Source organism: Carex rostrata, chromosome 1 (genome assembly GCF_964058835.1).
Source record: "Carex rostrata chromosome 1, lpCarRost1.2, whole genome shotgun sequence".
NCBI classification, from domain to species: Eukaryota; Viridiplantae; Streptophyta; class Magnoliopsida; order Poales; family Cyperaceae; genus Carex; species Carex rostrata.
Window position 1 is genome coordinate 4,076,886 of NC_135918.1, and position 24,014 is coordinate 4,100,899.

The 24,014-nt window shown below is 36.0% G+C and overlaps 1 protein-coding gene across 3 annotated transcripts; it reads right to left on the reverse strand.

Annotated features, from left to right (window-relative positions):
• Positions 1 to 15,819: 15,819 nt before the first annotated feature.
• On the reverse strand, positions 15,820 to 22,751 carry LOC144552920 (putative methyltransferase PMT24). 3 transcript variants are annotated; one of them, XM_078300959.1, is made up of 9 exons: positions 22,598 to 22,751; positions 20,516 to 21,739; positions 20,032 to 20,181; positions 19,307 to 19,577; positions 18,472 to 18,582; positions 18,207 to 18,381; positions 17,591 to 17,863; positions 16,905 to 17,099; positions 15,820 to 16,308 (listed from the first exon to the last, which is right to left on the reverse strand). In XM_078300959.1, the coding sequence occupies exons 2-9, from the start codon at positions 21,737 to 21,739 to the stop codon at positions 16,080 to 16,082; spliced, it is 2,628 nt and encodes an 875-aa protein (XP_078157085.1). In that variant the 5' UTR covers positions 22,598 to 22,751; the 3' UTR covers positions 15,820 to 16,079. The 3 variants fall into 3 exon arrangements, with proteins under 3 accessions (XP_078157085.1, XP_078157093.1, XP_078157101.1); XM_078300967.1 differs by lacking the exon at positions 22,598 to 22,751 and adding an exon at positions 22,473 to 22,594; XM_078300975.1 differs by lacking the exon at positions 22,598 to 22,751 and adding an exon at positions 22,327 to 22,404.
• Positions 22,752 to 24,014: the final 1,263 nt, after the last annotated feature.

Below are 24,014 nucleotides of genomic sequence, written 5' to 3' on the forward strand. Positions count from 1 at the left end.
AAAAAATATCATAGTCTATTAGTACATTTCTAACATTTCGTATATATGAGATCACGATATTTAGGTTTGTGATTAATTAATAACTGTTTAACTTCAAAAAAATTGACATCATAATATAAATTTTAAATTAAATATTTTTAAAATAATCCAGATAGTATGAATGTTCAAAATAAGGTTAGTTTTGGCTTAAGTACACTTTATCAACTTTGAGAACTAATATTTGATCTAGTGGTAAAGATACTTCGTGTGGAAGGTTGCAGATTCGAAATTCAAAAATAACAATCGTTTATAAAAATTAAATAATTGGGTGGCTTGATCTCAACCTTTACTCAAAATTAAAAGATCATCAACTTTAAATTACAAATTTGAACAGTAGAGTTTAATCTGCAGAATGAGTCAAACATTTACTTTCCAAATTTTTCATCTTTGGAATTCCTTCTATACAAAATCAAACTATATATTCATTTTCTTGATAATTTTCAACTATTTAAATAAGTTGTTGAAGACGATTCAATGATTTTAAAGTTTGTACTGACTTTCCTCCAAATATTTATATCAGCAATTATTTTATATTATTTCAAATAATTTCTATAATAAAAAATTTAGCCTCCTCTACTGCAACTGTTTTTGCTGCTTGTAAAATCCTCGAACTTATTGGTCCAAAAAGAAAAGAATCATATTTGGGTAGGCGGTCTCGTTGGATTCCACGTAGACAAATTTGCAGAAAAGGACATTACCAAAATTTCCACAGAAGTCCTGCTTTTTTTGAGAAAACTGCCCGTAGGTTCAGAAAGTTTTATTTGTTTTGGCATTCCACAGGCTAGAGAGGGGCATTTGACTTGGCGCGTTCATGACGATGGATAAGTCTCCGCCGATGGGACCCACACGGTAGTTGACATCTATCTCCCAAAGTCAACCTAAAATATCAGATGGACCCAGTATAACTACGTATTGAAATGAGAATTATTTTTTGAAAGCTGATAATTGTACCCCAAACAAAGTATCCGCACGCGTCTCCCAACTTTCTAGAATGTCGGCGACAAAACAAGCAGGTTTTACTTCATACAACGCAATAACAGTATGAATCTTTCTTTATTGTATAACATTTCGCTGCATGAAGCGAAAAATACTCTGTTAAAAAAGTTAACAAAAGCAGCACCAAATGCAGTGAAATAATCGTATAATTTAAACATGTAAAAGAAAACGTTTAATCAACTACGTTATAGTGTTTAACTTTCATTGTAAATGAGTTAAATTAATTTTTTTTTTTAAAGACGAATCCCCCAATGCGTCCCCGAGCACAAATTTGCATCTCTAAATTTGAACCAATACCCGAATGCGTCCCCAAGCATAAAATTTAAAGCTCTAAATTTGTACCAATACCCGAGCGCGTCCCCCACCAAAATGGTTACAGCTCTGAATTTTATGTTAGTCAAAACTACTAGTTCTAAGCATGCAAATCTCTATTAAATAACAATAAAATTACTAGTTCGAAACAACCATTGTTAGCAGCCTCATCAATTATTTTATGTTAGTCAAAACCCCAACAATGACAATTTCTAAGCATGTAGACCTCTGTTAAATAACAATGAAACTACCATTTCGAAACAATCATAAAATTAGAACTCGTCCCAACAATGCCAATTTCTAAGCATGTAAAACTCTATTAAATAACAATGAAACTACTACTTCGAAATAACAATTGTTAGTAGACTTATCAATTATTTTATGTTGTCAAAATTACAACTTTTTCCAATAATAACAATTTATAAGCATGCAAACATCTATTAAATAACAATTAAACTACTACTTCCAAATAATCTACCAGTAACATCTATTAAATAAAAACATGAAACGACAGGTTCTTCTAGTTTAACTGCATGAGCCATATTCACAAATTGTGAGATTTGACACTCCAGTTAAAACTTAAAAGCATATTTGAAGGTCATAAAAATAAATACATTGCATTTTCCTCAAAATTTTGGCTTTTCACCACCTTCAAAAGTTGAAAAGCATGTTACTGGTAGATTATTTGGAAGAAAAGGAACTTTAAATTCAATGCAATAGGTATACTGGTTTGTCATGCTATCTATCTCATACAAAGATACACATTATTGATATACATTATCTCATACAAAGGAAAATGTTAGTCAAAACTCCAACAATGACAATTTCTAAGCATGCATACCTCTGTTAAATAACAATGAAACTACTACTTCGAAACAATCATAAAATTAGAACTTGTCCCAACAATGCCAATTTCTAAGCATGTAAAACTCTATTAAATAACAATGAAACTACTACTTCGAAATAACAATTATTAGCAGATTTTACAACTTTTCCCAACAATAACAATTTATAAGCATGCAAACATCTATTAAATAACAATTAAACTACTACTTCGAAACAATCATTCTTAGCAGACTTATCAATTATTTTATGTTGTCAAAATTATAACTTTACCAATAATAACAATTTAAAAGCATGCAAACATCTATTAAATAACAATTAAACTACTACTTCGAAACAATCATTCTTAGCAGACTTATCAATTATTTTATGTTGTCAAAATTATAACTTTTTCCAACAATAACAATTTATAAGCATGCAAACATCTATTAAATAACAATTAAACTACTACTTCGAAATAATCATTCTTCACACATCTTTCAATTCCCACTTAAACTCATTTTTTTTCAGAAGTCAAAATTTTGTATAAAATAACATCGCTCAACAATGGAAAGCACGAAGAGGAAGAAAATAAAGAGAGAAGAAATGAAGCAAAACAGAAACAAAATGGAGCTTCAAAATGGAGACTCTTTTTTTAGTTATTAAATATCCCCGAGCTAATCATTATAACTTGTACTTTAAAATACTTATAACTAGTTTAACTAGTTAAAGTACTTAATTAGTTAGAAAATGATTAGAGGACTGTTAACAATCTGGGGGACTAATTCGGGGATTGGTGATTACAACTGTTTCTAACAAACTGTCCACCAAATTAAAACACAGTACAAAAGCATGCAAAGCTAATGTTAAAACAATCAAATTAAAACTGCAATGCGTTAAAACAACAATTTGTTAATTAATGGTAAATTAATAAATTACTGTTATTAGCGGACGGTTAAACCCAGTTAAACCAGTTCGGGGACGGGCTTGGGTTTGATGGCTCGGGGTACAGGAACATTTTTGTTATTTTTTATAGAAATTATTATAAATATAAATGAAACAGAATGAGTGTTGGGTTTTTCAATAGCAAATAAATTTGAAAATTAAAATTTTGAAGCCGAAAGTTTTTTCTTATCCAAATTATTTTTCTTTTAGATTCCAAACGAGATTATTTGTGGCTGTTGGATTGTGAAGCTGTGAGCATAAAAAATACTTTGCATTCAAAAAAAAGATTTTCGGCTCCAAAGTTTGAATCTGAAAAGGTTTTTCGGTTCGAAAGTTTGAATCCAAAACTTTTTTCAGATCTATTTATGTCATAAAAATATCATTTTTTTATAGTACTCTTTCAATTTTCCTATTATTTGATAAAAAAAAAATTAGAAATAAAAAAAATCTCTCTTGAATTGATGAGGGATCATAGCATGATTATTTTGTTAATTCTGTTATTTAAAAAAAATTATAGAGTAAATCTATAAGTGTGTTATTGAACCTATAGATAATCTAATAATCGGATTTTATTATTACTTGATAAAATATTAAAAATCGTTACTTCGAACTTTGAAAAATTAAGAACAAAAATAATCAACATATGTCATCAATATTATAGATGTTATTTACTAAAAGTCTTAAAAGTATTGTAAAACCCATCACAACTCACAAGCAAAGTATCAAGTTTGATACGGGCTATCTCGGGACAGCGGGCCGTATGCTAAAATGGGCTTGGATTGAGCTCATTTTGCTTGAGGTAGCAAGCCGAGAAAGGGAGCACGGCCTGAGGCATGGAAACGGAGAAAGACACAGACTTCAAATCCTCCTACTGGAGGAGGAGAAGAGATTGTAAAGGCTTCAAATCCTCCTATTGGAGGAAGAGAAGCGATATCAGTCACTATTGATCCCCGTATACTGGACTGCTTTGTTTGCTACGAACCGCTGTGTAATCCAGCTTATCAAGTTTGTTTCTTTTTTCAATATTATTCTCTACAAATTAATATATTATTTTTTTCTTTAAATACGATCTACACCTTGGGTTTAGAGTTTAAGGCATCGAACTGCACAAACAAACCAAATGGGCCTCGTTTTTTTATGGATCCAAGTACAATTTTTTTTACCTTAGTTTATTTCATAATAATGTTGGTAATAACTGACCAAATTCACATACTTTTCAGTGTCGTATTGGTCATGTGGCGTGTTTAACCTGCTGGGAAAAACTACGCAACAAGTGTCCCCTCTGCGGTGAATTTGTACGGGCCCGCAACCACGCATTCAAAAAAGTTTTGGATGCTTGTTGATTGAGACTTTTTTTTTTATGGTAGGTTGGCAATTGCTAGCTTACTGTTTTGCATAGATCAAAAATGAATTACAAACGTTCAAACACCCTTACATTAGTACATTACAATACTCATTTAAATGACATATTATGCTCTTGAAATAAAAATAAGAAAACGAAACAGAGGGTTCAAAGCCCATCATCCATTATCTATTCATAGTCTAAGTTCTCTTATTGTTTCTTCTACGAGCATCCTAACTGTCTTTGTCTTTTGATTGAAAATTATATTATTTCGTTCTCGCCATAACGGCCATAATCCCACTGCCTAAGCTGTTATCCACACCAACCTCAGTTCTTCTGTTTGCATTGCTCCTGCTCCTGCCCATAGTCTAACATGATTGCTAACACTATTATGAATTGTACCCAAACCCAAGTTGTGAAGCAACTGAATCTAATATGCTCTAGATACCGAACAGTCCCAAAAAAGGTGTTTACTCGTTTACACCATCTGACCAGTACATGATCCGCATTCATCGGTAGCTTGGCATCCTTTTCTCCGTAGCATATCTCTAGTTAACAATTTATTCTGTAACAATACCCATATGAATACCCTTACTAAAATCATTTATCTTATTGATTGAGACTTAAACAACATATAGTTAAGCTAACTAAAATCATTTATCTTATTGCGAGCCTTGATAGGCAAAATATGGATTTCCCCAATTTTCTGACAAGAAAGTTTGTTTGCAAAATCAAGCCTTATTATTTTGGTTCCTTGATTTATTTGTTTATGCACAATATTGTAGGAAAATGGCAGCCACATTTTGTGCAAGACCACTGGAACAAGGATTATGAATAATACAGTGCTAAGAGTCACCAAAAGTATGGTCAATTCTTCACTATGAGTTTTGGTTACTTTGATCTTGAAGAGGACCGTTATGATACCTTGCTTGGACCTGGTGAGGAGTGGAAGAGAGGCTCTGTGCATAGTTCTTCCCTTTTGATACCATCACAGTTTTTGATGGAGGGACATATGAAGGTCAATGTTTCATTAGATAAAGAAGTGGTTTAAGTGAAGTTGTTGTCAGACTCCTCCTTTGTTGATTCCTCTGTAGCACCATAATCAGCTTTTAAGACTTACTATTGCTGTAATCTCTATGTGCTTGTTGTTTTGTACAAGGCAAACTTTATAGACCTACTCTCCTTTAAGCTGTTTAGATATCATTTGAATGCTTCTCATCTAATGTGATCCATTTTGAATGTATATCAATAATGATCCAACAGAGCTAATTGTTCTGCCACAGGAGGCACCACAGCGGTCTCTCCGCGAAAAGAAGAAAGCAGACAAATATAACATTTTTGTTTTGTTTTGAAAATAGTTATCAACTGAAATTAGGCCTTGAATTTTTTGATAGGGATCTCCTGCTGGCTTGTGTGGTGCCTGTGTGCACAATGAACTGTCTGTGGTTGCTTTTAGATGCTTCATTTTGGTACTGTGTATCATGCCGTGTAGGCTTCAGTGTCAGGGTATTGGCCTATGCTGTCAAGTAGAGAAAATTCTTTTAATAGGTTTTAGTTCTGCTTGAGCTTCTTGGTTGATTAGTTCCTTGGCTGATTCCTCTGTAGCACTATAATCAGCTTTTAAGACTTACTATTGCTGTAATCTCTATGTGATAGTTGTTTTGTACAAGGCAAACTTGTCTGAGCCCTTTTGGAAAGACAAAATGAAGTTCTACTCTGAAGTGTGAAGTCACATTTTTGTTTTGTTTTACAAATAGCTATCAACTGAAATTAGGCATTGAATATTTTGACGGGGATCTCCTGCTGGCTTGTGTGGTGCCTGTGTGCACCATGAACTGTTTGTGGTTGCTTTTAGATGCTTCATTTTGATACTGTGTAGTAAGCCATCTAGGCTTCAGTGTCAGAGTATTGACCTATGCTGCCGAGTAGACAAAATCATTTAACATGTTTTAGTTTAATGAAATGGACCTAGGTCTTTTATTCCAAAAAAATGCATTTTTAAGTTTAAATTTGGTCAAATGCTGTTTTTTTTATCAAATCGCTCTGACTTACACTGGTCATACTTGAGAACCGTTTTAAGAAATGTTACTAATGCAAATAAGCAAACAATTATATTCATGACATACTGTGATTGAACAAAAAGTACTTCTTGGTAAACGATAGTTCTTGTAAATCAAAATTCAAGATTGTTTTTTTTAGCAAGATTTTATTCACCCGCTACCATTTCGTTAGCAGATAATTTTTCGTTAGCCGATAATTTTAACAAGATAATTTTTCGTTAGCCGATAATTTTTATTCACCCTAGTTCTACTCTTTACCCAATATAACTTTATATCAAATATACCCAAAACTCAGATTAATTATGTTTAATTTTCTTAAAACTATGATTAATCAATAATTAACTTAACTAGTGGGGTCAATGGGTATGATACGGGTAGGGTAGAAGTATTTTCATGCCCATACCCACTAAGAACGACCTTACCCATTAAGATTTGACCTTACCCTACCCTTACCCGTTAAAATTATCGGCTAATGAAATGGTAGCGGGTGAATAAAAATCTTGCTAAAAAAAAACAATCCTAAATTTTGATTTACAAAAACTATCGTTTACCAAGAAGTTTTGTTCAATCATAGTATATCATGAACATAATTGTTTGCTTATTTTACCCGTTAAAAATTATCGGCTAATGAAATGGTAGCAGGTGAATAAAAATCTTGCTAAAAAAAAAACAATCTTGAATTTTGATTTACAAGAACTATCGTTTACCAAGAAGTTTTATTCAATCACAGTGTATCATGAACATAATTGTTTGCTTATTTGCATTAGTAACATTTCTTAAAACGGTTGTCAAGTATGACCAGTGTAAGTCAGCGCGATATGATAAAAAAACAGCATTTGATCAAATTTAAACTTAAAATTGCATTTTTTTGGAATAAAAGGCCTAGTTTTGTTTCATTAAACTAAAACCTTTCAAAGGATTTTTGTCTACTCGGCAGCATAGGTCAATACCCTGACACTAAAGCCTACACGGCTTGATACACAGTACCAAAATGAAGCATCTAAAAGCAACAACAAACAGTTCATTGTGCACACAAGCACCACACAAGCCAGCATGAAGCACATAGAGATTACAGCAATAGTAAGTCTTAAAAGCTGATTATGGTGCTACAGAGGAATCAGCAAAGGAACTAATCAACGAAGAAGCTCAAGCAGTCTTGGAATCAATCAAATATCGAATCAATTTTTCCCAACTCCTTCCTCTTTTGGGTCTCGGAATCCTAATTTAGAAGAAAACATGAACTTTAGAAAACAGATAGAAAAGAGTGAAAGCTTACCTTTTCGAATAGCGATCAGGCTTACCCCAGAAGAGTCAAAGAAGTCGTTAATATTGAACATGTTATCAAAATTGTGACTAGTTGATTCTCGAAATGGATAATCCACCTTGGGGCATTTAAAGAATTAACTGCGTCATCCAACTGGGAAATGGAAAAGAAGAAAATTAGTATGGAAAGGTAGAAAATTAGTATGATAAATATCTTATTGAAAAATGGTAAATTAGAGTAGCATATCCATAGTATAATTCCAAAAGAACCTCATCAACAGAGAGTTTTTTTTGTACAAAAGAACCTTATCTAACCCAAACCCTAAGGTTCTTTGTCCATTAGTATAATTTCAACTTTTGCATGATAAGTAAAGTATCAACTTAACCCAAAACCTAAAGTATCAACTTTCTCCTGAGACCGCATCGTCAGCAACTATCTCTCGGAGAGGCTCTGAGTTCCCCTTCCCAGATCCCTCACATCCAACAAATGGCACAAATTACTTTGGTGGACAACCAGGATCTTTTGAAGTGGAGATGGATGGCGCATGGGATGTACACAGCTGCATCAGTGGACATGGTCATGATGTCAGGAGGTAAGCTGCGGTGGGGGTACAATGAAATATGGGAAGGAAGGGCGCCATCAAAGATAAAAATATTCACTTACTTATTGATGCAAGAAAGGATACTGACGAGAGATGTTTTACAAAGAAAAGAAATACACTACCAACTAGAGTGTGTAATGTGCAATTTGGGGTAAAAGGCCGCCTGAGATGATCATTGCAGACATGATAGTGAACTGTGGCTGAAGTTTTGTGGGTCGCAACAATATGGCTGACAATTGTAATTTAGAAGTAATCTAGAGTAAAAGGAGACACTGTGTATTGAGATGTGGATGTTGGCATGAGATGTAAATTTTATCTTAATATATGCAATTCCTTGGTAGCTTCTACTAAGTCTTTTAAAATAAAAAATAAATAAGTTTATTTAATTCAAGCCATACCACAAAAGAAACAAAGAAAATAAGGGGACATATAGAAGACCTTTCTTGTTGGACCACAGACGGAGGCGGCAGTAGATACGCTATGATTCCTGAATAAGAAAGAAACTATATTTAGCATAACCAAAGAATGAAGTGAAGACAGTGTCAAATGTCAGTGGTAATCATCCCAGAGAAGCTTTGCTAGCAGTAGCACTAGTACATTATGCTAATTTGAACTATCAATAAGAAAGAATTTCACAGATTCGTGACAACTTACATTTTGCGTTCAAAATCAGAGAAATAAGAACATGATGATATTCCTCCAGTATAATTCTTTTCACCGGATAACTTTGCACCATCCGTCCGTAGAAAAACACCCTCAACTCTGGAAAACAAAAATAAGAATGACTGGCTCAGTATGTCTTTTGGCACCAAGAATTTTTAATTATTAAATTAGATAATGCATCAAACTGTACTTTATGTGATCATCGTCTCTCAAAATTGTGACTAAACTCTCATGGGAAATGGAAGTTCCCTTCACCTACAGGATTGATTCCAGGTGAGATCAGAACATAACAGATGCACAGATAAGCACATCAATATTAAGGTTGACCAACCTTGAGAATAGTGCCACTTTTGGAAATACACTTAAGACTAAATCGCTCACAAGTGTCCTTGAAAAATTGGCCGACAGTACTCGAATTGGGGGGGATTTCCACTGTTAGCCCACGACACCCCTTCGACTTCTGTTTCTCGCTCACAAAATAACGGGACAATAATGTAACCCTTTTGTCACTTCCCTCCATTATAGAGAGCTTCGCCGAGTGCTTCACCAAGAGTAAAGGTTGTTAGAGAGAGGGTGTTAAGTCACCTGATGCAAGAGTAGAGTTTCGTCGAGAGTAGATGTTGTCAGAGAGGGGGTTGAGATTTTCTATGGTTTTAGGAAAATAGAGAAGGGAGGAGAAAAATAAAGAGGATTGGTATCATCGCTTTGTATTATCTGCGGAGAAGAGTTTTAAACTTTTAAGAGAGGTTCTGCATTAACGTACCGATTGAGTTTAGATCAGATCCGTTCATTACATATTACCATGAATTTTAAGGTTCGAATTCTGATCGAACTGTATGGAGCTACACTCAAATGGTGTGTTAATGTAGAGCATATGGACTGGTTTTTTGGGGACTGCAGCTTGTCGTCTCTTCGCCTACCCGCTTTTAAGTCAAATTTATTATGTCACCCTGAGTTAACTCAAATTTTGAGGCTAGATCTGGACCGTCTAATTTGAATTGACCCGAATATTCAAGGGCCCAATTGATCGATTTCTATTCTGACGGTCTGGATCTAAACTTAAAATATGAGTTACTGTGGATGATTGGACTATTTTTAAGTCTCCCGCTTATTCCGTAGAAATTAGAAGTTTAATTGTATGATAATTGAATTGTAGGAGAATGATAAGCATTTGAGTCTTTGAGATTTAAAAATGGGACCTCAACCTCTCAAATCCGCCTTCGTCTTCCTCTGCCCTAATATACCCTTCTGCGAAGGCTACGAATTCTCCTGGAAGCTGTACAAAATTATGGAGATCTTGCGTATCCCCACTACCTCGGAAGTTGGGCAATGTGGTTGGGTACTTGAAGTCTACCATCGACGTCTGGTAGATACGTTTGGAGAGCGGTCCTTCATCAACACTGATGGGCTGATTGCGTGTTTTACCTTTTCTAACATCCATCCCGGCTAATTCCCGGACTACTCCCTTCCTGACCATGTCTCAGATTGCTGCCATGTCGACCGTCACCCGCGTCTCTCAAATCGAGGTAAGCTGGTGACGATTCATGTGAGCGGAGACAGAGGGCTCGCTGTCAGTACGCCGGGTACGGGCCGAACCTTCGTCGGGTGCCGTGCTACCAGTATCCGAGGTATCTACTTCAGTGGTGTAACTTTCATCTTCGCTCTCTTCAGAACTATCTCCACTCCAATCTTCATCCCCATCACCATCTCCTCCCCCATCTCCTCCTCCAGCCTGAACCTCGTTTCCTTCTGCATTTTCGGATCCCGCTTGTTCGAAGTCAGACAGGAGATTGTGCTCCGTCCTTTCCTCCCTAGATTGGGCAGGCCTATTGTTCTCAGGGTTTTCCCGCGGGGTTTCTGCTGCGTGGGAGCAAAAGTGAGTTAGTAGTTTTGAGGCGGAGGGATGGGAGATCGCTCGTGGATCCGCCTGCGAGGTGTAATGAGCGGGAGGGGTTTAATAAGGATACTGGTTAGGAGGTGGGTACCAAAGCGGGTAGAAGTGAGGTGGATACCAGGTGGTATGCTCTCCGATGGTGGAGATCCTATTGTAAAATCGTGAGCGACCAACCTGGGTATTTTGGGCTTCGCCTTAACCCTTCTCGGGCGACACATTATTGTCTTACCTAGGTCTGTCCCCTTTGGATTGATTGCAGGGTCAATTGTGCCATCCACTACGGATTTGCCTATGATCGGGTTGGGAGTGACGACTCCCAGCCCGGTTTGACCTGTTAGCGGAACGGTATTGCTGGTGCCGTCTGTTGGCTTGTTGGCACCTCCAGAGGGCGAAGTGGTATCGCCCTTGTTGGACCCGAGTATTTTCGAGATTACCTCAGAAATACGGGCTAAATCCTCGGCGTTGGTGTCAGACTTGGAGGGATTCGTCTTTATTTGGCTCTTTGGTAAGTAGTAGTGGCCTCACAGTAGTTGACACTGTTATCTCGGGACAGCGGACCGTATGCTAAAATGGGCTTGGATTGGGCTCGTCTTTCTTGAGGTAGCAAGCCGAGAAAGGGAGGTGGTGAGATCGGGAGTTAACCTCGGGTCTCCGAAGTCGGAAGATAACTTAAGAGACTTGGGATGATCTCAGGAATATTAAACTCTAACATATTTTATTTCCGAGATGTGTATGTGTGAGTAAGCATGTATTACTTGTGGTTCGCCCTTTTTCTGTCAAAGGGAGGGCTTTATATAGTATGACCTAAGTATCGCCTTACCCCTGCCAGAGGTAAGCCAGTTCATGGATTGATTATGAGATCATGTAGTCGTGGCCATGATATAACTAACGACCATGCGATGTCGTGAACAGTTACACTGTAACCGACGTCGTGAGTAGTTATGAGCGGTTATCACCCAAGAGGCGACTTCAGAGTTTTAAGCCGCGAGATACGGGCTATCTCGATCCATTTAAGTTGGTTAGTTTTGAGTTCTCGCCATGACGGGCTTCAATTTGGGCTTTGCATTGTATCCCGGGTTGGCCTCACAAATGTGAGGTCCTAATCCCGGCCTTATTCGTGGCCCAAATTGAAGTTAAAAGGGCCTTGGGAACATGACCCTATCAAAGTCCAAATAGCAAGTCTGAGTAACAGGCCCACTCGAGTTGATAGTACGCGGCTCAAACCGACTTGACAGCCCGCTACTCAAGCCTATCTGAGTTACCCGCATGCGGCTTTAATTCGATCCGCCAGCCCCCGAGTTAGGCCCGTTCGAGTTACTCAAACAGAACTCGAACCAACTGACCTGACTTGCGAAAAAAGCCCAGTCGAAGGGCCGTACAAGATCAAAACCGATGTATTGACATATAAATACCTCAAGTTTCACTGAGAGTATTAAACATCACCCCAAAAAAGAGGGGTCATGAATTCAGCACTGAAACAAAACATAGAGGATAGAGTAAAGTACCTACCGGATCGGCATTTAGTTTAACCCGGACACGTGAATTAATATGATTCAAAAATTAATATGGTTAAAAAATTAATATGATTCAATAATATTGTTATGCATTAGAATTAGAATTGATACTAACATTGTTCAAAAATAACAAAAATAAATGATTTCTACCTTTGTTTATGCATTAGAAATTAGAATTAAAATGGTACAAAAATAACAAAAATAAATGTTTTCTGCCTCTATTTCGGGTCTGGCCGAACTATAGACTTTTCTTCACATTTCTGAACATTGGTTTTGGTCAGGAATAGACTCTGTTTTGGCAGGAACTGACAGTGTTTTTGTCAGGAACTATTTCTATTTTGCCCAAAAACAGTGGTAAAAATTCAGAACTCTTAAATAACAAACTCTGAAAAATTCAACAAAATTATATAACAAACTAAATAATCTCCAAATAACAAACTCTTAAAATGAGAAATTCAGAACTAAATAACAAAAATAAACTACTTAGAATGAGTCTTGAATGTACATGGAACAAAATCATCGTCCAATGTTAACGGATCTGGATCAGTCACCGCAGACGACATGCTAGCCTTAGTCTTAGCCTTAGGCGTTCAAGATGAACCTTTCATTTTTTCAAACCATAGCCATAAGGGTTTTCGACAAAATCATCATTAGAAATTTCATACCGAAAGAATTCATCTATCTTCACACATCTCGGACAGTCATTTTTATTTCTTAAGCATATTTGGCATATTTTTCTTTTCATCGTTCTTTCCTTGATTATTATTGTCCATCCTTCTAGTCTACAATTTAATTTAACAACAATAAAATACTACAACTTAAAATAATACATAAATTAGTACAATGCAGTCTACTACATAAATTACTACAATTTAAAAGATCCTAAACGCATCACTACAATCTTAGATCCTAAACCCAAAGGGGCTGTTCGGCTCAACAGGATTAAGCCTCCTTAAGGCTAAAGGAGCCTCATTTAGCTTCCTTAGCCGCTTAATCCTACCGAACACCGGTTCCTTAGCATGGATTAAGCCTACCTCCTTTAGCCTCCTTTTGCCTGGATCTTAATCCGCTGCCCATTCCTTAAGGCACCTTCCCCCCTCCTTTAGCTTCCTTTAGCTTACCGAACACCGGTTCCTTAAGCTTCCTTAGGACTTAATCCTAACTAGGATTAAGGGGTGTTGCCGAACAGCCCCAAAAACTACAATCTAAAAAAAATCAACTCTGGCGACTTAAAATACCCTACTATTGAAGAGGATAATATAATGATTATATGCTAAGTTTGACAACAAAAATTAGAATTAAACTTGTGGTTATATTATAAATTTATAACTAGAAGCGAAACCGCCCGTTGCTTCAGTATGCTTAATTAGTTAAATTTATAACAAGTAATAGTTTTTTACGTTAAAATATGATATTCATATATATTTTAATTCTGAAATTTACCAAATAATAAATATTCTATACATGTAGTTTCTAATGAAATCTGATTTAATCAAACAATAAACATTACAATCGTAATATTAAAAACGTAGCAAATTTTAATAAACTTATATTTCGAAATTTTCAATAATTAGAGTAGGACAACAAGAGTAATCAAACTATGCGCAAAATTAAATTCTACTCATTATAGAAAATATTGTTATTTTGTGTCTATTACGAAAAGCTTTAAATACATTCAATATTAGGCTATATTTGCTCGTAACAATTAAACTAGTATTCTAAAAAGTTATTCAAATTCAGTTATTCGTAGTAGAAGATATGAATTCTAAAAATTGTAAATGCACTTAATAGGTGTACTGAGATATATGATGAAAATTGCAAATGCACTCATCACGAATAGCCACATAAGACTCTTACTCTATAGGATCCAGAGGACACGTGTCGAGTTCTATGGACACTGATGAGGCGGAGATGCGTGCTGGCTCATGCCGTCGAAAGCGGGCCCTAGGCGGTTTCTCTCTCTGGGACCATTTGGTTCACTGTTGTTTTTCAATGAATTCGTACAGTCGAGTAAATTTCAACTCGTTTCAGTCGTTTGAGTTAAGAATTTTACCCGCTACATAATTGATCGTATAGTCAGCGCCACTATACATAAAAAAAGTTAGCAGAAAAATTGGACAAAATTCGGCGAGAGAAATCCAAAAAGAGATTATATACAGGATTAGCACAACGATATGCTGCTACTACACTAAGTCAGGATCGCCAAAAATCTATAGCAATTTGCATTTGCACGTGTTTTAGATAAGTAAACGGTGAATATATATTGGGTTAGAAAAGCGTAAATGACTAACGCTTTTAAGGGGCCCCCAACTGCCCTTTTCTGTACAGAAAGGGTGAGTGCTAAAGTAAACCTAAGATAATATACTAAACTGGCACATGATAATTTGTCGTTTGCAGGAGACTTTATTTGTCTTGCATTGTTTTTTTTTTTTTTTTTTTTAAATATTGGCTGCAGCTGCCATAATATTGTCTTGCATTGTTAAAAGTGTTTTGTTCTTGTTCACCAATTCAATACTCCCCCTATTTAAAAGAATGTCTTAGATAGTAAATCAGTTATTCATATTCAAACTCCACAAAAGGCACCCGTGATTGTGATATGAATTTCATTTTGCATTGGTGCCATAGTTATGCTTATGCATGCGATAGCAGCTGACAGCTGTCCAATTTAAATATGGTTGAAATTTCAATTTCTTTCTCTTAACCACCACAACAGATTTTTTGCATTTGATTGAATTGAACAGATAAAATGACAGGCTACAGTTGCAATGTTATCCCAACTATAACAGCAGAATGGTACTCCATTTACCACATCTTATATCACTGAAAGTCTGAAACTGCTATTTCATTGCATCACTTTCAAGTTTCCACTGAGAAATTGTCCTTTCAGTTATGACCAAGCTAGAGGTGCTCTCTAGTCTAGTGACAAAAAACATGTGCAAGATTATAATTTTGAAATTCAGATGGGAGTTCTTTATAGAATATTAAACAAATTTTAGAATGTTAGACCTCCATAATTTTATTTCAAAAAAATAAAACATTATTTATTTTGCTTTCGAATGTTTCTTATAGAGTAGACTGGCATCAAATGTAACATATAATCCAACAAAGCAAGTGTCTTGCGTCCGTAAAACATGCATTTTTTTCATGTTTACCCACAGGAAATATGAAATCTATATATTACGTCTTATCCACTGCATGGTTCTCATGTTCTTATAGCTGCCCAATATACAAAAGGAAACAGGAGCTTGTATTTGATTATGAATACAACTTTGTTCCTTAGAACCCCAAATGATTTCCTGCGATAACTGAATTAAGCCAGGAGTATACACGGAATGTAAAGAACAGTTCAAAAATACTATCCCATCTCAAAATCACGTAATCAAATTTTTTTTCCCCATAATGCACCAAAAATAATTCAATAAAGGCAATACAAAATGTACACCACCGCAACCACCTTAGGTCCTTAACCAACAACAAACAATTAATAGTGCAATACCTATACTATGAACCAAACAATTCTGAACGGCAGACGCTGCCTTGCACAAAATTTCAAGAGATAACTATACCAAAAAAGGATATGTAGAGACTTCATTTATGTAAAAGAATATCTATACTATAGCTACGGTTCTAAGACAAGGGCGCTGTGCTAGTCTCAACCTCAGTGGGGCGCCACATTGTCTTTTGAACACAAAGCAAACCTTCTTTCTCTTTTGTGTATGTCATTCTGACCTCGTATTTTAGTGATTTTGCTATGCTCTCAATCTCGTTTATGGTTTCGCTAGTGTCTCGCACAATCAACTTCCCTTCAGGTCTAAGCATCCGATCCACCTCAGCCATCAGCGGCAAAATATTGCATCTACAAGAAGCAAAAGAAAGGAAAAGGAAAGAGTGGCTTAAATCTAGCAAACTCAGTACAGTAATGTAGATGGTAAATGTCAGATTTCTTTATATTTTTTCCCCTTTTTCCTGGGCAATTTGGTGTTTATTTCAGGTTGTAGAAGAAATATGACTTAATTAGTAATCCTCTGCTGATATTGCATTTTTCACTTTAAAAAATAATAAGGAATAATCTGTATCCCTGCAAAACCAGAATATAAATAATTGCCCGTGTAACACAAATGTTGTAGATACTGTCCAAACCTCATGAAAAAGACTCCAAATAATGAAAAGGAACTTCTGCATTGCTTTTTTTCTTATTTCTTTCAGAAGGTACCAAAATTAAACTCCATTGTTTTCCTTTGAACTATCTAGCATAAGAGTAGAATGGATGGCACATCTAATATAATGAATGCCTAGGCATGTCATTTCTAGTTTTCAGGAGGGTACATGATCCCTGGAGGGCTTGTAGAGGTACATGCATAATTGTCAGTATAATAAGAACTCCGGCTTTATACCCTAAGAGGAAAAAATAACAAGAATAAATTAGAAATAAATAAGGAGCAGATCACTAACTTCTTCTTGATGCGAGAGAAGAGGTGGTCAGCATGAAGTAGGTCATAAGATCTAGGATATGTGTTGAAAGACTCACACCAGTTGTGGTACATACCAAACAAACCACGCTCATAAATTACTGGAAGTGTATCTGGTGAGTCAATAGGCACCACATTCATCACCCACACCTTCATGTCCTTCAAAACGGCTGCAAATCTGCAGAAATTTAACAAAGAGAGGAGTAAGCAAGCATTCTGAATTTTAAGGATTAGATTACTGCACCAGCAATTGGTCTTGCCACCCAGCTTGAAGGGCTGCATGCACCGCATAAAGCTTTGCATAAAGTTACTGTCAGAAATGATTTTACAGGTAAAATGTAGTTAACATTATGAAACATTGTTTTTAGAACATAAGTAACAAATGCTTTCAAGGTTACTTACTACCAAGGAATGGTAAACACTAACCACATGTATACACTTCATAAGATAAGTTAATTAAATAAGTAATAACAAATTCAAAAATTACAGAAATAGATAATAGTTCACAAATATATAAGAAAAGATGTTTCAACTTTATATCACAAATTTCCAAATGCTCATTGGTAGCATTGTTGACCTTTCAGATGTAACATACAAGAGAAAAGTAAAGGAGCAAATTAAAATAAAAATAAATAAAAACTTGAACAAATATTGATCTTAAAATCTTACCCGCCATAAACAGCTCTCATGTCCATGACGTTCCTGATGTGGGACCAATCAATTCCCATGCCATTGATGTATGAATTGCTGACAACATGCTTCCAATGCACATAATCAGCCTCAAAATCTTTAGGGGCAGGTTTGCCATACACACCAGTTTGCGATTCATTTAACCAGTATGGTGCCTTCACTGCTCTCTTAGGCCATTGTTCTGGCCACTTGGACCCACGCACATTAGGATCAACCGGTAGCTTATGCATGCATGCTTTCAAAGATATGTTCCTACAAGAAATATATCCATTAAATAGGGCCAGTATTAACATTGCTTGCTTCCAATCAGTACATATGAAATCTTCTTAATTTCTATATTTTTGTTATTGATGAGTATGTTATGCAATTCTTGTCCTAAAAAAGGTTGAAAACTGTATCTTCAATAACAGGTCGCATTCTAAAAAAAAAGAATAGCAAAGTTTTGGGCTACTCTACAGAATTTGGTCAAAAAGTTTGAACAGTATTTGTTTTTAGGGTAAATTATCGTCAGTGATGTAATTCAATGTTTGTGAAAATTTCAAGAAATCGCATACATAAGAACAACTAATGTAATTTTATTTGTAAAAATAATTACCAAGCTGCATTGGGATCATCAGATCCTTGGCACATCGGAGGACTGTTCTCTTTTCTTTGCTCATAGCATTTATTATCCGATGGTTTTTGATAGATGGCCAGACCGACCATATTTAGAGTGTCCTTTTTTTTCGTCACCATTTTCCAGCACATGGCTTTCATCAATTCAGACATTGCTGGATTATTCAAAGAAAGGTCTAATTATACCAACATTCTGTACCAATAAGTTCACAGTTATACCAGAGAGAACCTATGAGGGTACTAACCTTCCCAGATCTCAACATCTTCAGGTAGCTTTTGGTAAACAGGAGTAGCTGACCAGACAAAGTAACCACCAGGCCGTAACAATCGGTTCAACTCTAACAAAAGCATACCACCTGTAGAAGATTAAGATTTAAGTCAGCGCTTAATTTTATTCTGTGGTAATTCCTAACATAACAATCTGCATAACACAAACTTGTGCTTTCTGTGTAAATACTATTTGGAGTCCGTGGAGGAAGTTTCAATTTACACATGAACTACAAATTTCAAGGACCCCAATCTTTCAGTGGTTGAACCCATTCAAGTTCCAGTATGAACCAACTCAAGAGTTTGCACTTCTAATGCAACAAGAATGCAAGTTCCTTTCCAAACTAAAGCAACATCCCTTTAAAAAACAAAATTTTGTTGGTTTAAACAGCCACAGGCATAATTTATGCACCAACAAAATGCTGGACAATTTTCATATTGTATATCCTTATGAACATGAAAATACAGCTACTTCACTTCCGTCTCACTACTTTGAACATGTTCAGAAAATCTCAGATTTCCCATTTCCTCGCCTCCCAACTCCCTACTTCGGAATGAAAGTTTAGAAGTACAGAGAGCAGAGGAGTACATTGGACATTTCCTAAGTTTATAGAAGTGTTCATTTTTATTACTACTTTATTACTACTTATCTTTATTTTATGATTGTGATTGAGTTTCATTTCTAACCTACCCCAACTTGTTTGGGACTAAAGGCTAGGTTGTCGTTGTTGTTGTATAGAAGTGTTCAAGATGCTTTTTCTTTCGCAGGACTATACGTAGAAAAAACAAAGATAAAAGGGAAAAATATCTTACCATCTACATGCCATGGAACCCGGCAGCGGGCACAGTGAATGACATCAAAGGACAAGCTGGGGTAAGGGAGCCTCTTAGTTCCCATCACAGCTGAAATTGCAGGAATGCCCCTTTCTAGTGCAAATTGCACTTGAGCCTCATGTTCATCTTTAGGTGCAAAAGACATTGTCAAAACATCTCTGTCGAACAGAAAACCACCGAAACTCGCCACCCCGCACCCAACATCTAGTACAACCCTAGCTTTCTTTCCCCATGCGATGTCTGGAAATGACTGTAACAGCAATGGAAGAGAAATTAGCACAACGAAAGAGAAAAATAATAATAATAAAAAAAAAGAGAATGCTAGTTCTAATGAAATGAGAAGGCCAGAAATTCAACTGGGTTAGTAGTACCTACGTTACCTTGAACTGGGCCAATGGACATTTGTGCAATTCCTTGTGTGAAAAGATGTAGAGAAAATCAAGAACACAACAACAAAGGAACACAGATATCCATTTAATAGCCCAACAAATATCTCAACTATGAACATGATTGCCTCACCTAGTCGGGCCAAGTGAATTGCAATAACAACAGAAAGGCCAACAATGAGGATTGACTAAAATCCATCATGCGTGAATTGTATAATATGCAGTAATCAAACTATACTTGGATTTGGTCATTATACTATTATTCACATAAGACATCAGGATGTATATACAATAAAAAAAAGAGAAGTAAAAGCAAACCTCTTCGATGTTATCAATGTAGTGGAGTGCACCATTTTTAAATTGGGTCCCACCACCAGGAAAAGAAAGGTACTCGCCAGAAACCTTGACCCAGTTCTGGTGTCCCTTTACATCTGCGAGCAGGGTATGAGGTACGTTGTGGTACCAAATCTGTATACAAATCAAATAATCACAAGTCAGGAAAAGAAACTCATCTTTACTAGATAGTTGCCTTTTACGGAGTTCCTAATTTGTGCAGTACAATAAAGCCCCCAGATGGCCTCTGAGTGATGTTTTAGGTCAAACCACATACATCATGATTTAATTAAATAATAACAACAATGACGACGACAACAATAATGTTGGAAATAGCTCAGTATGGTGGATGGCTTTGGTCTAGTGCAATATGCTCCATATTGGTACCGCAACAGCACCATACAAGACCAGTACCTGACCTGTAATTTCTTTTTTTTTAAGGAGAAGTGACATGTAAATTTTAAACTACCTTATCCCTGCTGTGGGGCCATTCAATAGACCTCTTATATCCCTCAGGAAGGGGTACAAGGCATGTTGGCGCCTCATCAGGGCAATGCCTCTCTCTATGCTCATAATGCCCAGTCGTACGGAGCTTCTTTATAGCCACCTCGTTGTCCAAGCAAGGAATATAATCTGTCCCAGCAGTTGTATTGCATAATTTCCAAGTAACTGCAATTGCATCGTTCTTGTTTCCTTTCTTATTTCCTGAGGTTGATTGCATCTCCTTTTGATTCTTTGATTCGGCCGCTTGGGTAGAGAAGGTTCCATTTTGCGTGCTCGTCTCATTTAGAAGCTCTGATTGGGCCCCATTAGGGAAAGACTCCTTAGTAGGGGTATCAGTGTTATTTTGTTCTAAGGTAAGTTCTTTTTCTACTGTCTCTATGCCGCTGTTGGGTTCAAGTTGGTTTTCACTGGTCGTAGTCTCCGTGCTGAAGCCTTTATCATTCTTTGAGTTATTGTTTTCATCATTGCTAGTATTTTGTTCAGGGCCCCTCTCAACAATCCTCTTGGTGGAACTTTCAGAACCACTTTCGGTTTCTGAAGTTTTGTTTTGGCTAATTAATTCTTGAGTGCCTTCCCCTGGTGTAACCAACTCCCCACCCTCAGTCTTACCATTTTCATCATCAAATTTCGGCGTGCCATTTTCCCCCTTTGTATCTTCACTAGGCTTATTTTCAGTATCATCCTTGCTTTCATTTCCACCCTTGGTATCCTCGCTTGGCTTAGAGGAATTTTCTTCTTCAATCTTCTCATCAGATTTCTCTGTCACCTTTTGAGGCACATTTTGCTCATCAGAATCATTTCCATTTTCACTTTCACTTTCATTTCCATTTTCCATTTTGTTTTCACTTTCATTTCCATTTTCCTTTTTGTTTTCACTTTCATTTCCATCTCCCTTCTTGTTTTCAGTTTCATTTGAGGAGCTCTCGGTGTTTGTGTCAGTATTAGTATCCTCTTGTTGGGTATTAGTCGGTACAACCACCGGCTGCTCTTCACTTGTGACAATAGACTCGGTTTCTGAGATTGGTTCATCTGTCTGAGATTTGCTTTCTGATGGGAGACTAGCAGGTGTGAACGTTGATGATGTTAGCATCCACACCCCTACTAAGACAAGGGCAACAAATACAACAAATGTGGCTGTCGAGTAGCTACTCGACGGCCGCCTACTTGGATTTCTCTCAAATAAAGCCATCTATAGTAATAGAAAATGAAAGATAGTTGTTAAATGATGGACGCTGAATGTAAGAATTTAGATTTGTTTAAATATCTTGCTGGTTAACTTATAAAATGAACTGGTGGACAATTATTTGGTACTATGTGTTCTATTTGTTCCTTCAAATATTTCATTCTTGTAATTGTTCCAAACGTAGTTTCTCAGATCGATACATGTATAATTGTGCAAATATCTACTCTTTTCTTTTCTTTTAATTACTTTCTTTACCCTTTTCTCTCTCTTCTTTTCTTTTTCCCCTCTTTTAATTGATTATAAAAGGCCTGACATTGTTCAAATTAACAATACTATTCTATTCTTTGATTGAAATGGAAGTTGTTGCTTAATTCAGGCCATGTATTGTTACCAAGATATTGCGACTATTTGGTCGATAAAATCAAATGGAAAGTATGAAACCAAAAAGGCAATTTTATTGAAATTTCAATCTAAATTACGGCTTACCAAAAAAACAAATTAGCAAATAAATGTCCTTATTCTCTTTTTTGGCCTAAAATTAAACCTTCAAACAAACTTAATAACATCGCATTTAACAGCTTCAAGAAGCTCACCAAAGTTAGCTAAAAATCCCAAATCAGACCAAGCAAAGAGAAACGTTCCTTTTCCTAACTCTCGCAGCATCAAAAGGATGGATCTACATTAACCTCATTCATATCGCAATCATGTCAATATGATAAATCAAAATAAATGAACGAACCTAGATTCTAACTACCCAAAGCGAGAGATGAGCAGAGCAGATCTAGGCTGCGCACTACCTCTCTTTCTCTGCTCTCGTTAAATATCCAAAAACAAAATGCAAAACAATTAGACAAAGATGTTTACCTTTTTGTGGATCCAGGATAAGTGAAAAGGAGGTTGAATCCAAACGGTCTCGCTTTGTTTGTAAAAGAAATTTTAGGGATTTTGTTTGCTTTAATACAATTCGCGCGCAGTGAGATCCAAAATAAAATATTGAACCCGGTCTGTGACAAATGGGAGAGCTTAACGCTCACTGAACTGAACCATATCTTCCAATTGCATGTGGGTCCCACTTGTAAGAGAATTGGTCGGTGCATTCCTGTTGGTGTACCGGTATTTTCTCCCGAACATGGGGTTGGATCACCAACAGACCCCCAGCCTTAATTAAGCAAAATCCAAATTCTTGTCGTAAAATTTAGAAGAACACAGACTATATTTGTACACAAAAAACTTCATTTAAATTAGACCACGTGTCAGTATAAAATCATAAACTGAACGATTTGAGCGGGGTGTTTGCAATGCTTAGCTGAGGATGATAAAGACAGGACACCTCAGCAACCATAAAATCAATTATATTTACTGAAATACCCTTAAACAATAGATGTTTTGCAGCTTTGGGAGAGAAGATTGTAACCGACAAAGAGGATTTGGAGAAAATCCGAGGCTAATTTCGGAGGAGTGGGGCGGTGGGACCTCACTGTAAAAAATGTAGAAGTTCCGGATTCACCGATCTAGCATAGAGAATTGCGCTTACGCCTAGATTTTCTTAAGCGAGAAGTTGGTGGCATGTGCATGGCTTTCCCGAGACGCCGCAGGGATCTTTTTTTTTTTAAGATACATCGGATTCAAATTTTTTCAATTTCAAGTATTAATGAGAAGAGGAGAGAAATACTAAGTTAAATTTTCAATTTCTCTAGTGATGTCTTTTTAAGATAAAACGGATTCAATTTTTTTCAAATTCAATTATTAACGAGAAATAATTCAGTTAAATTTTCAATCTGGGTCCTGGGACTTCTTGAATGAAAAATATTACTTTTAGTCATTATATAGAGAAAAACTAACGTGTAATGTCGGGAGCTGTAACTTCTGACAAAACCGTACGATGCAAAATACTTTAAAAGTAAGAAGAAAAAAAAACAGAGAGATAGAATCATTGAACTAATGAAAGATAGTTTTTGTTGTTACGTTGAGGAAGTTAAAATGTCAATTAGGAATTATGGTCTTTTATTTGGTATCTGTATGCTCATGTCACAATATCTGTCAATTAATATGTTAAAAAGAACATAACACAACAAATTACTATTTAGACTAAATTTTTAAGCAGTGTTATGTTGACTGGTGACTGGTGAATGATAGCATTACACAAAATTGAAAAATTAACAAAAATAAAAATTACAAAATGCAGGTGCCGCATACAAAGAAAACTATTTTTGTTTGGTAAATTTTTTTATTTATTTATTTATTTTTGGATGAAAATCCGTAGGCAATTGCATTGGTCCAA

What these genes read in the sequence shown, in the direction of transcription:
- LOC144552920 (XM_078300959.1), bottom strand. Translation starts at nt 21,739, where the DNA reads ATGGCTTTATTTGAGAGAAATCCAAGTAGGCGGCCGTCGAGTAGCTAC. An exon ending in GGCCCCACAGCAGGGATAAG is followed by an intron (nt 20,182 to 20,515) that starts GTAGTTTAAAAT and finishes ATTTGTATACAG; the next exon opens with ATTTGGTACCACAACGTACC. An exon ending in GGTTCCATGGCATGTAGATG is followed by an intron (nt 18,583 to 19,306) that starts GTAAGATATTTT and finishes AATCTTCTACAG; the next exon opens with GTGGTATGCTTTTGTTAGAG.